Here is a 12,423-nt window from a genome sequence, read left to right on the forward strand (position 1 = left end):
TCATAGATATGTTTTGGGACAGTGCAAATCCAGGGTTCTGCGTGGGATTGAGTTACCCCCAAAAGGTAGTCGGGCATTTGCCCATGGCCTGGGCCCTGCAAAGTAGTCTGGGTAAATTCCCATAGCGCCAGACCACCAGGAGGGGTTTCCAGGGTGGCTGGACACTGGGAGCTTCTCTTCTCCCCACTGGAAAATAGGGGGGCAGTTGTACTCTAGAACCCTCAGCCCCTTTAGAGTTGCAGCTCCAGCCTGGGAGGGTCTTCCGGGCTGGCCTGGGGAGAAATTGGACCCTAGACACTTGGTTGAGAGGTTGCTTTGAACCAGGCCAGGGGATGGGGGGCGGAGGTTGGGGTCTGACTTCACAACGAGGTGGCTGGTGAAGGAGTTTCAGTCCCTCTGTGCTGATGTCATTTCCGGTCTCTTTTGAAATAGCTGTACTTTTGGACGGAGGCTGACAAGTCCTTGGGTGGTGGATTTTGAAATGGTTATAAACAATTTGCAATTAGTTCCCTTGTTTAAATGAGAAAGGCAAGCTCACCCAAGCTCTTCCTTAACTCGAGGAGGCCTCTTACCCACTTAGCAAGTGGGTCAGGTGCCAGTGAAGGAGCCTCTCTTGGGTCAAGGAAGATAACACAGTTTGTGTTTTGAGGCCTCACTTCTTTCTTTAGAGCCCGGGTCCCACTGGCTTGGCCAGCCATCAGGGTCCTAAATTCCTTGGTGTTTTTGAGAAAGAGGTCTGGGCTGGGAGGTCCAAGTCCCAGCCGTGCCGCCTCGCTGCAGCCCCGTGCCCACCTCCCAGTGACCCTGGGCAACGCTGCTCTACCTTCTGCTCTTTGTTTGCAGACGAAGGGCTATGACAGCAGCCCCTGCCCTCCTGTGTCACTACCTGGGCTCTTTTTAGGTTCATATAAGAGCATCTGAAATACCTCTGCATGTTCCCTTTGTAAACTGAAACGCCGTAAAAGGTACGGAATGCATATTATTGTCTTCTCTTGCAAGGTGTAGTTATTACGATGAGTATGTATTATGTGCCCGTCTTTGTCACATTCTCTCTGTACCATCACCCTACATGTAGGTGCTTTTTCCATCTGCACTTTATAGAGGTTGAGGAAACTGTCCAAGGTCACATGGCTTGTAAAGTGTGTGACCTCAGGCAGCCTCTCTCGAGGACCTTCCAGGTTGGTGGCTCCAGTTATTTTCCAGCAGCTTCCTTTGATTTTCCTAAGCCGGTGGTTCTCAACCCCAGCTGCCTGGGTGCCCAGCCTCCATCGCCAGAGGGTCTGACTCCATGGGCATGGGGCGGGGCCCGAGCACCATCGTTGGCTCCCCCGTGATTCTTATGTGCCGCCCCGGTTCTGAGCATGTGTCCACGGTGGAGCAGGGTAGGCTGGACTGGACGTCAGGGCTCCTCCCCTCTCTGGGCCTCACTCCCTGCCCTGTAGAAGGAGGGGATTGATCATGTGACCCCCAGGGTGTCCTCTCCAGGGGCCTCTAAGGTTCTACAACTATGAGAAGCTTGTGAACAAATCTATTATTGTTCTTTTCCTTCTTCTGTTTTAGGCAGAATATGAAGTTACTCCAGATGAAAAACTGGGAGAAAAAGGGAAGGAAATTATGACCAAGTACCTCACCCCAAAGGTAAGAGGCTGCCCAAACCCCAAAGCAGGAGGAATATGGGCCCCCGGGTCTGTGCCAGGCCATGTGAGGAGTGCCCAGCCGGTGGTGCCATTGGTCTCTAGATCCAGAATTCTCATCCTCCTCCAGAGGCACCCAAGCCTGGCCAGGCCAAGGCAGTGGTCCAGGCCACACCAGGCCTGGGGTGGGGAGGCCTGCTTCTTGGGGACCCAGTCCCCTCCAAGGGCCCTTATACTTCCCACTGTTCACACCCAGGCGTTTGTGGCAGGACAGGTGGAGGCTCGGCTGAGGCAGGGGTCAGTGTGACCAGAAGAAAGGGCACAGCAGGGGTGGCTCTGAGAGGTCAGTGTGACGGGAAGGGGCCAGGGCTGATGGGAAGGAAAGGGGCTGGCTGAAGCTGTGCCGGCAGAGGCAAAGTCAGCCGAAAACACAGCAGAGTGCAGCATATTCTGAAGTGTTCTGGAGTACGCTCAAGGGCCTCAGGACTGGGGTCACCCCCGTGGCCTGTGTGCACCCATGGTGGCACGGGTGCTCGATGCAGTTAAACATGGATGTTGCAGCCACTCAGCTTGAGTTCCACTCAGGAGTCAGAGGCGGGACTGTGGACACAAGACGTCCAGCTCACACACACCAGCTCCTCCAGCAACAGGTGGGCTGCTGAAGGCATCCAGGGTGACACGAGGGGATTAAACCCACAGTAGCGCCTTCCGAGTTTACAACCAGGCCTCCTCCTCTCCCTGTACGTATGGATGGTTTCTGCACAGTTTTTTTGTTGTTGTTTTTGTTTTTTAAAGCTTCATTTTAATTAGCTTATTTTTTAAAAATATTTATTTATTTGTGGCTGTGTTGCATCTTCGTTTCTGTGCAAGGGCTTTCTCTAGTTGCGGCGAGCGGAGGCCACTCTTCATCGCGGTGCGCGGGCCTCTCACTGTCGCGGCCTTTCTTGTTGCGGAACACGGGCTCCAGACACGCAGGCTCAGCGGCCATGGCTCACGGGCCCAGTTGCTCCGCGGCATGTGGGATCTTCCCAGACCAGGGCTCGAACCTGTGTCCCCTGCACTGGCAGGTGGATTCTCAACCACTGCGCCGCCAGGGAAGCCCCTCTGCACAGTCTTATATGTTTTATTCACACGGCACGGAAGTCCCTTGAGTCACCTTGTTGTTCTCAGCAGGGGTCACAGGCCCTTGGCAGCTCTGCTCTCACCTCACACCCCCGCTGCCCCCTGGGATGTTAGGGAGGTCCCTGGGGCCTGAGTGCGTGACGAGGACCGCCCATGCCACACTGAGCCTTGCTCCGGAGCAGGTGTGCTCGCCTCCAGCGCCTGCCGGCGGCCAGCCCAGCCTCACCCCACAGGCGTCTCCGTGTCCCTTTCCCCTGCTCCTGCTGAGACACCACCCCCAGTTGCTTCCCTCTTCTGCTTCTGCTGCCATTGTAATCATACACACCTCTTAATGGAATGGCAGGCAACCCCAGGGCCTTTGCACTTTCAGAAGCGAGTGGAATCATGTTCATAAACTCCTCCAGACGCTGGACAGGGCTGGCTCGCTCTGCACAAGGCGTGGCCCTGGGCACAGCTGGCTGCCCTCTCCATCTGCAGGGCCACCAGGCTGCGTGGCCTTGCTTTGTTCCAGGTACGGGCCTGAAAGTCTTGAGGTTGAAAATGGTCAAGGAGGAGACATGTCTGAGCAGGGTCCCCCTTTGCCCGCAGTCGCAGCCGCTGACCTGTTGAGAGGCTGCAGGTGGATGTTTTCGGTCTCCTGGCCACCATTTGACACAGGGAGTCCACTCCGGGCATAACAGCCCTGAGGGGCGTAAACACCCCCGGGGGAAGAGAACAGCTCAGTGCTGAGCACCTAAAACAAGCCAGACACCAACTAGACACTATCTGTGACGGTTCCGGCCTTCATGAGATGAGAAGCGGATAGACAGCCCTGTTTACAGGCGGCTGCCAGGGCCCAGAGCAGGGAGTGACCTGCTACGGCCACGCAGCTGATAGACTCTTGCTGCCCTCGGCCAAGGTGGTTTCCACAGTGGCTCAGCTTTGTCCGTCCAGCTCTCCATCTGCGCCCCCCTTTCGGGCTGCCCACCTGCTTGGGCTCCCCCTCAAACAGTGGCAACTAACATATACTGAGGACCCAGTGTGTGCAGGCGCAGTCTCACCTAGTCTTGCTGTCACCGTGTGATGTGATTCTATTGGCTCCATCTTACGAGGACAGGGGGGCTCAGGAGGTGCTGCCACTGTCCCTGGCGACAGCTGGGAGTTGAGCCCAGGTCGCGGTGATCCCAGAGCCTCTGGCTTTGCCCCTGTGCTGCACTGTGTCCACCGCACGCCCGCCCGCCCCCGCGCATCTGCTGGCCTGGCCATGATCCATGGTGAAGATGAGGTTGTTCCTTTGCCTGGCCTTGCTGGTTCGCTTGGCCTATCCAAGGGCTGCTGCAGGGGCCACTTCCCTCTCCCCCCCACTGGCCGACTTTGACCAGAAGCCTCTTCTCACGGACCCCAGTCGGGGCCCTCCAGACCTCCCTACCCCTGCTCAGCACTGCCTCTATCTCCTGGAGGGGTGGGGCCCAGCCTCCCCATCAGCTCAGACCGTTTCACAAGTGCCTCAGAGCTTGCCAGCATTTTTTCCTTAAGTACTCCTCAATTAAAAAAATTTAAACCACAGCATATGTTATGGCCCAGGGGCCTGGGGAAGGTGGTCGAAGCAGTCCCGTGGGTTGACTGTTTTCCGATAATAAGTTTTGCGCTGCCTTCCCAGTCCTTCCTGCAGTCACTCTCCTAGGATCCTGTGTTACTTCTCAGCGCTGCAGTTGCCCCGGGTGCTGGGGAGCGAGCGCTGGGAGAGGAGCCACGTGGCTGAGGCCCCAGCACTGGCTCTGAGGCCTTCGAACGACCCCCAGGACCCCTGTCCCCAAACCCAGGTAGTCCTCACCTTGTACCCCCTCCTCAAGGTGCAGCTCATGTGTCTCGGCTCCAGGCAGCATTTTCCAAAGGGTAGACTGTGGGACACTGACCATTCGAGAGGCTCTGGGGAAAAAACACCTCTGGACAATTGCTTGAGGGCAGCACTGCTCGCCGTTTCTCTCCCTCGTAAAGATTCACCCGGCCTGTGAGCGTATTAAAGGCTCTGAGAAGTCCCTCAGTAAAGAAACCTGTTTAACTGCTAATAAAGCATTTCCCAAACTTTTTTTTTTTTTTTTCAATTTCACATCCTGCTGAATACATCTTGGGCTGCAGAACATATGCAGGGGTCTTCACGACCTGGCCTCCAGTTTCCTCTCCCAAAGGCCCCACGCTGGGCTCCAGCCACGCCACCTCCCAGCCTCATCTTGATGTCCCCACCTTGTCGCCCTTGTCCGTCTGTTCCCTGCAAGGCCCCGCACCCGGAAGGAGCTGCCCCTCCCCCGTCTTTCTGCCCCCCATCCCCCCCAGCCCGTCTTTCTCCCGCTGTGTCTCTGCTCCTCCGCACAGAGCCTCTTCTGCCTCTGATCAGGAGCCATCGCTCCCACCTGGGTGGTCTCCCAGCTCGCCGCTCTGTTGTGCTTCTGCAGGTCCGTGGGGTCAGTGCTTCCACGCCCCGGAGAAGGTGGCCCCTGAGGAACCCGCCTTCCAGAGGGGGTGACAGCGCGTCAACAGATCGGTGGAATGCAGTGGGATGGGAGCAGTGGCGGACGGTGCACAGGGAGGTGTGAGGGTGGGAAGGTCTGCGGAGGCTGTCCTAGACCGGCCTCGCCCAGGGAGCCTTCTGGGAGTGGATGCAGCTGAATCGAATTTCAATGTGATGATGAGGGGAAGCCAGGTGCGAATGAAAGGACAGGAGAAGGGCCTTTCATGCGCCAAGGTCTAGAGCAGGGGCTCTCACCCGGGGACGTTTTGCCCTCCCCCGCGCCCCGCCCCAGGGACATTGGCAGTGTCTGGGGATAATTTTGATGGACACAACTGGGGGTATGTGCTCCTGGCATCTAACGCACATGGGCAGGGGTACAGCTGAGCATCCTGCGATGCACAGGATGGCTCCCACCACGAGGAGTTATCTGGCCCCAAATGTCAGGAGCACTGAGGGTGAGAGGCCTTGGTGCAGAGGTGGGAAAGGGTGTGTGTGCGGGGGAGAGGTCAGTGTTACAGGGGCCCTCTGGGTGGCAGGAGCTGGAAAACCATGGTGGGGAGCCCCTAGGGCTCTGAATGCCATTTGCAGTTTAGGATGGTCTCTCCCCCAACGCAGAGGAGAAAGGGGAGGGGGAGGGCTGGAGGCAGGAGGCCATCCCGGGAGCTGCTGCTGCAGCTGGAGCAGGAGGGGTGGGGGACGGGAGGTGGGAAGACACAAGGGCCTTGGGAAATGTTGGGGGAAGGAGCTCTTGCGGGGTGGCAGGTGTGGGGCATGAGGAAAGGGAACAAGAGGAATCCCCAGTGACTCTCTGGTTTCCATCTCAAGTCACTGAATGGGTGCGGGGGCCCCCAGGAAAGGCAGGGTACCCAGGGTGAGGGCCGTTGTGTAGGTGGCCAGGTTAGTAGCTCACTGGGCACATATGATGGCATCTGTTCTCTGTGTCCCCTGCCCCGTGCACAGTGTTGGACACATGGCTCTCATTCATTGTGCGTTAGTTTGAATGAGACAATGAGGGGCCCTGGGAATCTTCCCTCTATGGGCCCCTTCCCTCTCCTGCCTCAAGTCTCTTTCTGGCGAGCTGACACTTGGCTGGCCTGTGTCCCCCAGTGTCTGACAGAGTGTGTTTGCTGAGAGTCGGGCTGAAAATCCCTGCTCAAAGTCAAAGCTCATGCCCGGAGCCGGCTTCTCGCTCCCCGTGCGATGATGCTCTCCAAACCCTGGCTTGAAGGCATCCATCTCAGAGGCCAAGTCCTCTCTTTGGATGCTGCCCAGAATCCTGCATCAGTTGCCCGTACACGGCCGGCCTTGCTCTGGGGGCAGTTAGAGGACAGCAGCCCGGGGTGGGCTTTGGGATGGGCTGAAAGCTGTTGAGATCTGACACAAAGGCAGCGGAATGCTGTGAGGACGTGAGTTTTAGGACCTGATAGACCTGGGTTGGAAGCCAGGCTTGGCCTCTTTTAGCTGAGTGGCCTTGGGAAAGTTACTTCACCTCCCGGAACCTCAGGCTGCTCCTCTGTCCAGTGGGCGAGGGTCATAAATACCAGCAGGACAGAGCCCAGGAGCTGGTACGAATAAGACTCTCCCTAAGCGGGGGCTCTCATCTGACTTTCCCCCTTCCTAGTCTGTGTTTTCAAATTCAGGACGTTGAATGAGGAAATCATTCAGACATGAACTCCAGCTGTGGAGTTGTGAGAGGCCAAGGAGGGGTCCGCAGGGTCCTCAGCCTCAGAGGGCTGGCCAGAGAGACTGGCCAACGGGAATGCATTGGTCAGGATGATTTAATGCTAGCTGCCACAACAAACAAACCCCAAATCTCAGGGGCTTCACACACCAGAAATTTCTTTCTTTCTCATGCATGCTCTGCCTGGGTCTCTTCTGGATGAAGATCAGGAGTCCTGGCTGCTTTGGTGTCTCCACCACCAAAGGGAAAGAGAGGAGTGAAAGATGCTCATGAGCTTTAACTGCCTTGGTCCCGATGTGACACATCACTTTCTCTCTCAGTCCACCGACCAGCAAGGAAGGCTGGGGGATTCAGGGGAGCATATGGAAAATTGCTTCCTGCCTACGTTTCCCCAACCCCCAAGCTGAAAACATTTTCTGTTTGGCAGGCTAATTTCTAGTGCTGGTGAGACAGCTCAGAGAAGCTGCCCAGAAGCTGGTCGAATCAGACATGTGTGCTGGGCTCTGTAGAGATCTGGGCAGCTCACTTCCCAGGTACCTACAGATCAGAGGTGATACAGGTGGCAGGTATTCAGGTGCAGGATTGCTCTGAGCTGGAGATGGACCAGGAAATATTCCTAATTATACTAATAATAATGGATGATCCTGAAAACAGTATTATATATCATTTATCACTATAGACATCATTTTTAAAATACTCGCTCATGGGGACTTCCCTGGTGGTCCAGTGGTTGAGAATCCATCTTGCAATGCAGGGGACGCCAGTTCGATCCCTGGTCGGGGAACTAAGATCCCACATACCGTGGGGCAGCTAAGCCCACGCACCACAGCTAGAGAGAAGTGCGAGCACTGTGACGAAGAGCCCGTGCACCGCAACTAAGACCCAATGCAGTCAACAAATTTAAAAAATAAAGTTTTAAGAAAATAAAATATTAGCTTATGGAGATATAATTCACATATCATAAAATTTACTCTTTTAAAGTCCACAGTTCAATGGTTTTTAAAATAGTCACAGAATTGTGCAACTATCGCCACTATCTGATTCCAGGACATTTTATCTCCCTGAGTAGAAACCCCGTACTCATCACCATTACTCCCTATTTCCTTTTCTTCCCACCCCAGGCAACTGCTAATCTACTTTCTGTCTCTATGGATTTGCCTGTTCTGGGCATTTCATATAAGTAGAATCATACAGTATGTGGACTTTTGTGACTGACTTCTTTCACTTAGCATGTTTTCAAGGTTCATCCATGTTGTAGCAGGTATCAGTATTTCATTCCTTTTTATGGCTGGATAATACTCCATTTTAATGGATAAACCACATTTTATTTACTTCTCATCAATTGATAGACACTTGGATGTTTCTGCTTTGGGGCTATTATGAATAATGCTGCAATGAACATCCATGCACAAGTTTTTGCATGGGCATATTTTTAAATTTCTCTTGGGTATATACTTAGGAGTGGAATTGCTGGGTCACATGGTAACTTGATATTTAATCAGTTGAGGAATGGCCAGGCTTTTTTCAAAGTGGCGGCACCATTTGACATTCCCACCAGCAGTGTATGAAGGTTCCAATCTCTCCACATCCTCTCCAATGCTTGGCATATTCCGTCTTCTTTTTTCATCCTGGTGGGTGTGAAGTGGTATCTCATTGTGGTTTTGATTTGCATTTCCCTAATGACTAATGATGTTGAGCACCTTTTCATGTGCTTATTGGCCATTTGTACATCATCTTTGGAGAAAAGTCTATTCAAATCCTTTGCCCATTTTTAAATTGGGTCGTTTATCTCATTAACGTTGAATCCTAAGGGTTCTTTTTTTTTTTTTTTTTTGGCTGTGTTGGGTCTTTGTTGCTGCGCGTGGGCGTTCTCTAGTTGCGGCGAGCGGGGGGCTACTCTTCGTTGCAGTGCGCGGGCTTCTCATTGCAGTGGCTTCTCTTGTTACAGAGCACGGGCTCTAGGCGTAGGAGCTTCAGTAGTTATGGCTCGCGGGCTCTAGAGCTCAGGCTCAGTAGTTGTGGCTCACGGGCTTAGTTGCTCTGCGTCATGTGGGATCTTCCCGGACCAGGGATCGAACCCGTGTCCCCTGCGTTGGCGGGCAGATTCTTATCCACTGCGCCACTAGGGAAGCCCCTAAGCGTTCTTTATATGTTCTAGGTACAAGTCCTTTATCAGATATGTGATTTGCAGATACTTTCTCTCAGTCTGTGGGTTGTCTTTTTACTTTCTTGATGGTGTCCTTTGAAACTTCATTTTGATGACATTCGGATTCATTTTTGTTACTTGCTTTTTTTTTTTTTTTTTTTTTTTGCGGTACACAGGCCTCTCACTGTTGTGGCCTCTCCCGTTGCGGAGCACAGGCTCCGGACGCGCAGGCTCAGCGGCCATGGCTCACGGGCCCAGCCGCTCCGCAGCATGTGGGATCTTCCCGGAACGGGGCATGAACCCGTGTCCCCTGCATCGGCAGGCGGACTCTCAACCACTGCGCCACCAGGGAAGCCCTTGTTACTTGCTTTTAAATGACTTGTTTTCATGTTGTCTTATCTGTCCCTGTAAGAAGGCCTCAGTTTTTTGAGGAACAGGGTGTATGTATATGGAGAAACATTAGGCCCATAAATCTCTCTTCCTCTGCAAAACCAAAGCCCCATCGCCTGCTGTAAAGAGCAGGGCCAGGTCTGGCCCTTCACCAGTATTCCACACCTTCTCCTGGCTGACATGGCCGTATTCTTTAGGCCGTCTGCGTCTAGCACTGCAGTGACCTGCTCTTAGATCTTCCTAGCAACTCCCCAAGATGGGTATTAGTGCGTCTGTTTTATAGATCAGGCACCTGAGGTTTGGGAAGGGAAGAGGCTGGCTTAGAATAGCGGAGGCAGGGCTTTAAGGGAGCTTCTTAATGTCCTGCTTTGGCAGGACATCCTGCTCTGTTCATTTTAATTGCCCATCAGCAACTGTGCCAGGTCTCTACTCCAATCACTAAGACCTGGCAGGTGGCACCCAGTTTCAATGTGGTTTTGCTAGGAAGTGTGAGTGGATGCCAGGCAGAAGCTCAGACCTGGCAGAGGGTCCTGTTGAAAGGGCCTGCGTGGGCTTCTTCCGACAATGAGGTGGGCGGGTGGGTTGGGACAGGCTTCTGACGTGAACCCGCTTGGCGTCCTCTGTGGGATCCTGGGAATGCCCCAGAGCAGGCAGCTCTTGGAGGGTATTTCTCTCAGGAGGGCCACTGGCAGGACGGTGCTCTCTGGGCCCTCCAGAGATGCGGGCCTCTTTGTTTCTGAAAACAATGGTAGGCTAAGGCAGGGAAGTTTGTTCTTGTTAAGGGGGAAACTACCCATCAGCCTGAGTTTCTGCACAAAAGAAATCTATTCCTAGTGCTTGTTTGGCTCTCCGGAAAACATCTACTTTTCAAAAAGTAAGGAGCTTGAATGAAAGGAAATAATAATTATTCCAAGTTCCTCTTTCTCTGGCCCCCGGTCACAGCCTCACTTCATTGGCGCCTCCCCCTACCCCACCCAGGCAGTAGCATAGGATCTGAGCTAGACCAAACAGCTGCCTTCTCGAAAGGGGACAGTTCCTCGGCCTCTGGGGCAGTCAGAGGCTTCAATCTTTGTCTTCAGGGGCACATGGAACCCAGTTCTGCCACTTTCCAGTGGGGCATGTTTGGAGCCTCAGTTTCCCCATCTGAGTATGGGGATGATAACAGTGGTGCTCAAATGGGCTCATTCTTCTTTAAATCAACTCATCTTTTAACTTGAAATAAATGAGTTTCAAAAGGAAACTTTGTTATCAGGAATTACCTGGAAAGCCAGTATTGATTTGCTGTACATAAAGATAACTGGAAAAGTTATCCTAGCTGGGTACTCTTTTGCTTACCTAACGCTCGGAGCCTCCTTCCTCTTTGTTTCTGAAGGGCAAGTGGCGAGTATTAGAGACAGGTTAGCAAGATGGTAGGTAGCATCACACTGAGACTTTCTTCTTGAGGATGGGAGACTTGAAAGAAAATTGAAAAGGGAATACTTTTTTCACTGAGTGGTTCAGTATTATTTAATTGTGTCCCTGTACCTCGAGGCTAAGACCACTTCATCATCTTTAGAAAATGCTGGGCTGTCCACTTCCCAGCTGTGATGCATTTTAGAAATGCTGGCTTGTTGTTGGAAGAGACAGCATGACCTAAAGCAAAGGGCACTAGGACTGGGGCTCGCTCCTGGATCTCCCTTCCTGGGATCTGGGGCCTTGAGGAGCTAGCTTAGCATCCATCTAACCATCTAACCAACACTTGGTCTCCAGGGACCCAAGGCCATGGAATACGGGTGGCTCGGGTAAATGCCTCCCTTCCATGTGCCTGGCCTGCCCTCCAGGGGTTTGAGCTCCCTGCTTCTGGCCCCAGAGCCAGCTGTTCATCTCTGCCAAGATCACCTGGCTCTTGTCTGCCTCCCTGCAGCCCGAACGGCATCTCCATCCTGTTGTCAGTGAATCTGGTGAGCTCAGAATCCACCTTTGCTTGAACCCCTCCTGGGCAGGGTCTGGCTGGAAGGGTCCAGCTGGAAGGACCTGTGGGGCATGCACCCCAGGTTTTCCCACTTCCTGCCACAGCACTGCAAGAAGTCTCAAGGCTGGAAGAGGGTTGAAAAGAAAACTTGAGAAAGGAACTTCCTGGGAACAGCTCTTACTGTGTGCCAAACACTGTTCTCAGGGCTTTAAATAACTCACTTAATCCTCATATCTACCCCATAGATTATTGTCTCCATTTTAAAGATGAGGAGGTGAAGACACAGAGAGGTTAAGTAACTTGCTCAAGGTCACACAGCTGGGATGGAGGAAGCTGAGACTTCGGAGTCTGTGCTCCTGACCCTTCCCCATCCTGCTCTCCTAAGATAACCTAACCTGGCTCCCTGCCTTGAGCTCCACTCACATCTCTTCTTGATTGAAGGACTGTTAATGACCAGTCCTTTGGAGACTGGCAAACCAGTGCCGTTTGGAGAGCAGCAGGGCTCGTGGGTCATTTCAGGTTTTCCCCAGCACCCAGCACTGCATGGCTCCCCACGGAGTGCCCCTGCTGCTTGAGCCAGCAATCCTGGTACGTTGGGAGATGACTCCATAGCCCATCCTCAGGGGCTGTTCCTCTAGTTCATCCCAAGGGGAAAGAGGACACCACCTAGAGTAGGCTACAGCACCCAGGGGATCTCAGGGGCCGCCCGGTCCAAGGCTTTGCATGCAGTTTTAGCTGTAGATTTCCAGATGCAAAGACACGCGGATCTGCTGTGGTTGACTAGCTTAGGGCAGGGCCCCCTTTTGCTCCCTTCCCTGTCCTGGGCCCTGGCTTTTAGAAGAACACTTGTGGCTCCTTGGAACCCAGTTTGAAAACTACTGGGCTAAGCCAAACTCCTCATTTCCTAGATGAGGGAACTGAGGCTCAAAGAGGAGCTGGAGGGCTTCCCTGGTGGCGCAGTGGTTGAGAGTCCGCCTGCCGATGCAGGGGATGCGGGTTCGTGCCCCAGTC

At 53.5% G+C, this 12,423-nt stretch overlaps 1 protein-coding gene across 2 annotated transcripts in view; it reads left to right on the forward strand.

Moving 5' to 3' along the window:
- Window positions 1-12,423, forward strand: part of GRK5 (G protein-coupled receptor kinase 5) — a 215,344-nt gene that overhangs the window by 164,200 nt on the left and 38,721 nt on the right. For both annotated transcript variants that reach the window (XM_082644467.1, XM_082644468.1), the window contains exon 4: window positions 1,561-1,638. In XM_082644467.1, coding sequence (XP_082500593.1) covers window positions 1,561-1,638 — 78 coding nt within the window. The remainder of the gene's footprint in view (window positions 1-1,560; window positions 1,639-12,423) is intronic.

Source organism: Mesoplodon mirus (assembly GCF_964341445.2).
Source record: "Mesoplodon mirus genome assembly, chromosome: 2".
In the NCBI taxonomy this organism is placed as follows: Eukaryota; Metazoa; Chordata; class Mammalia; order Artiodactyla; family Ziphiidae; genus Mesoplodon; species Mesoplodon mirus.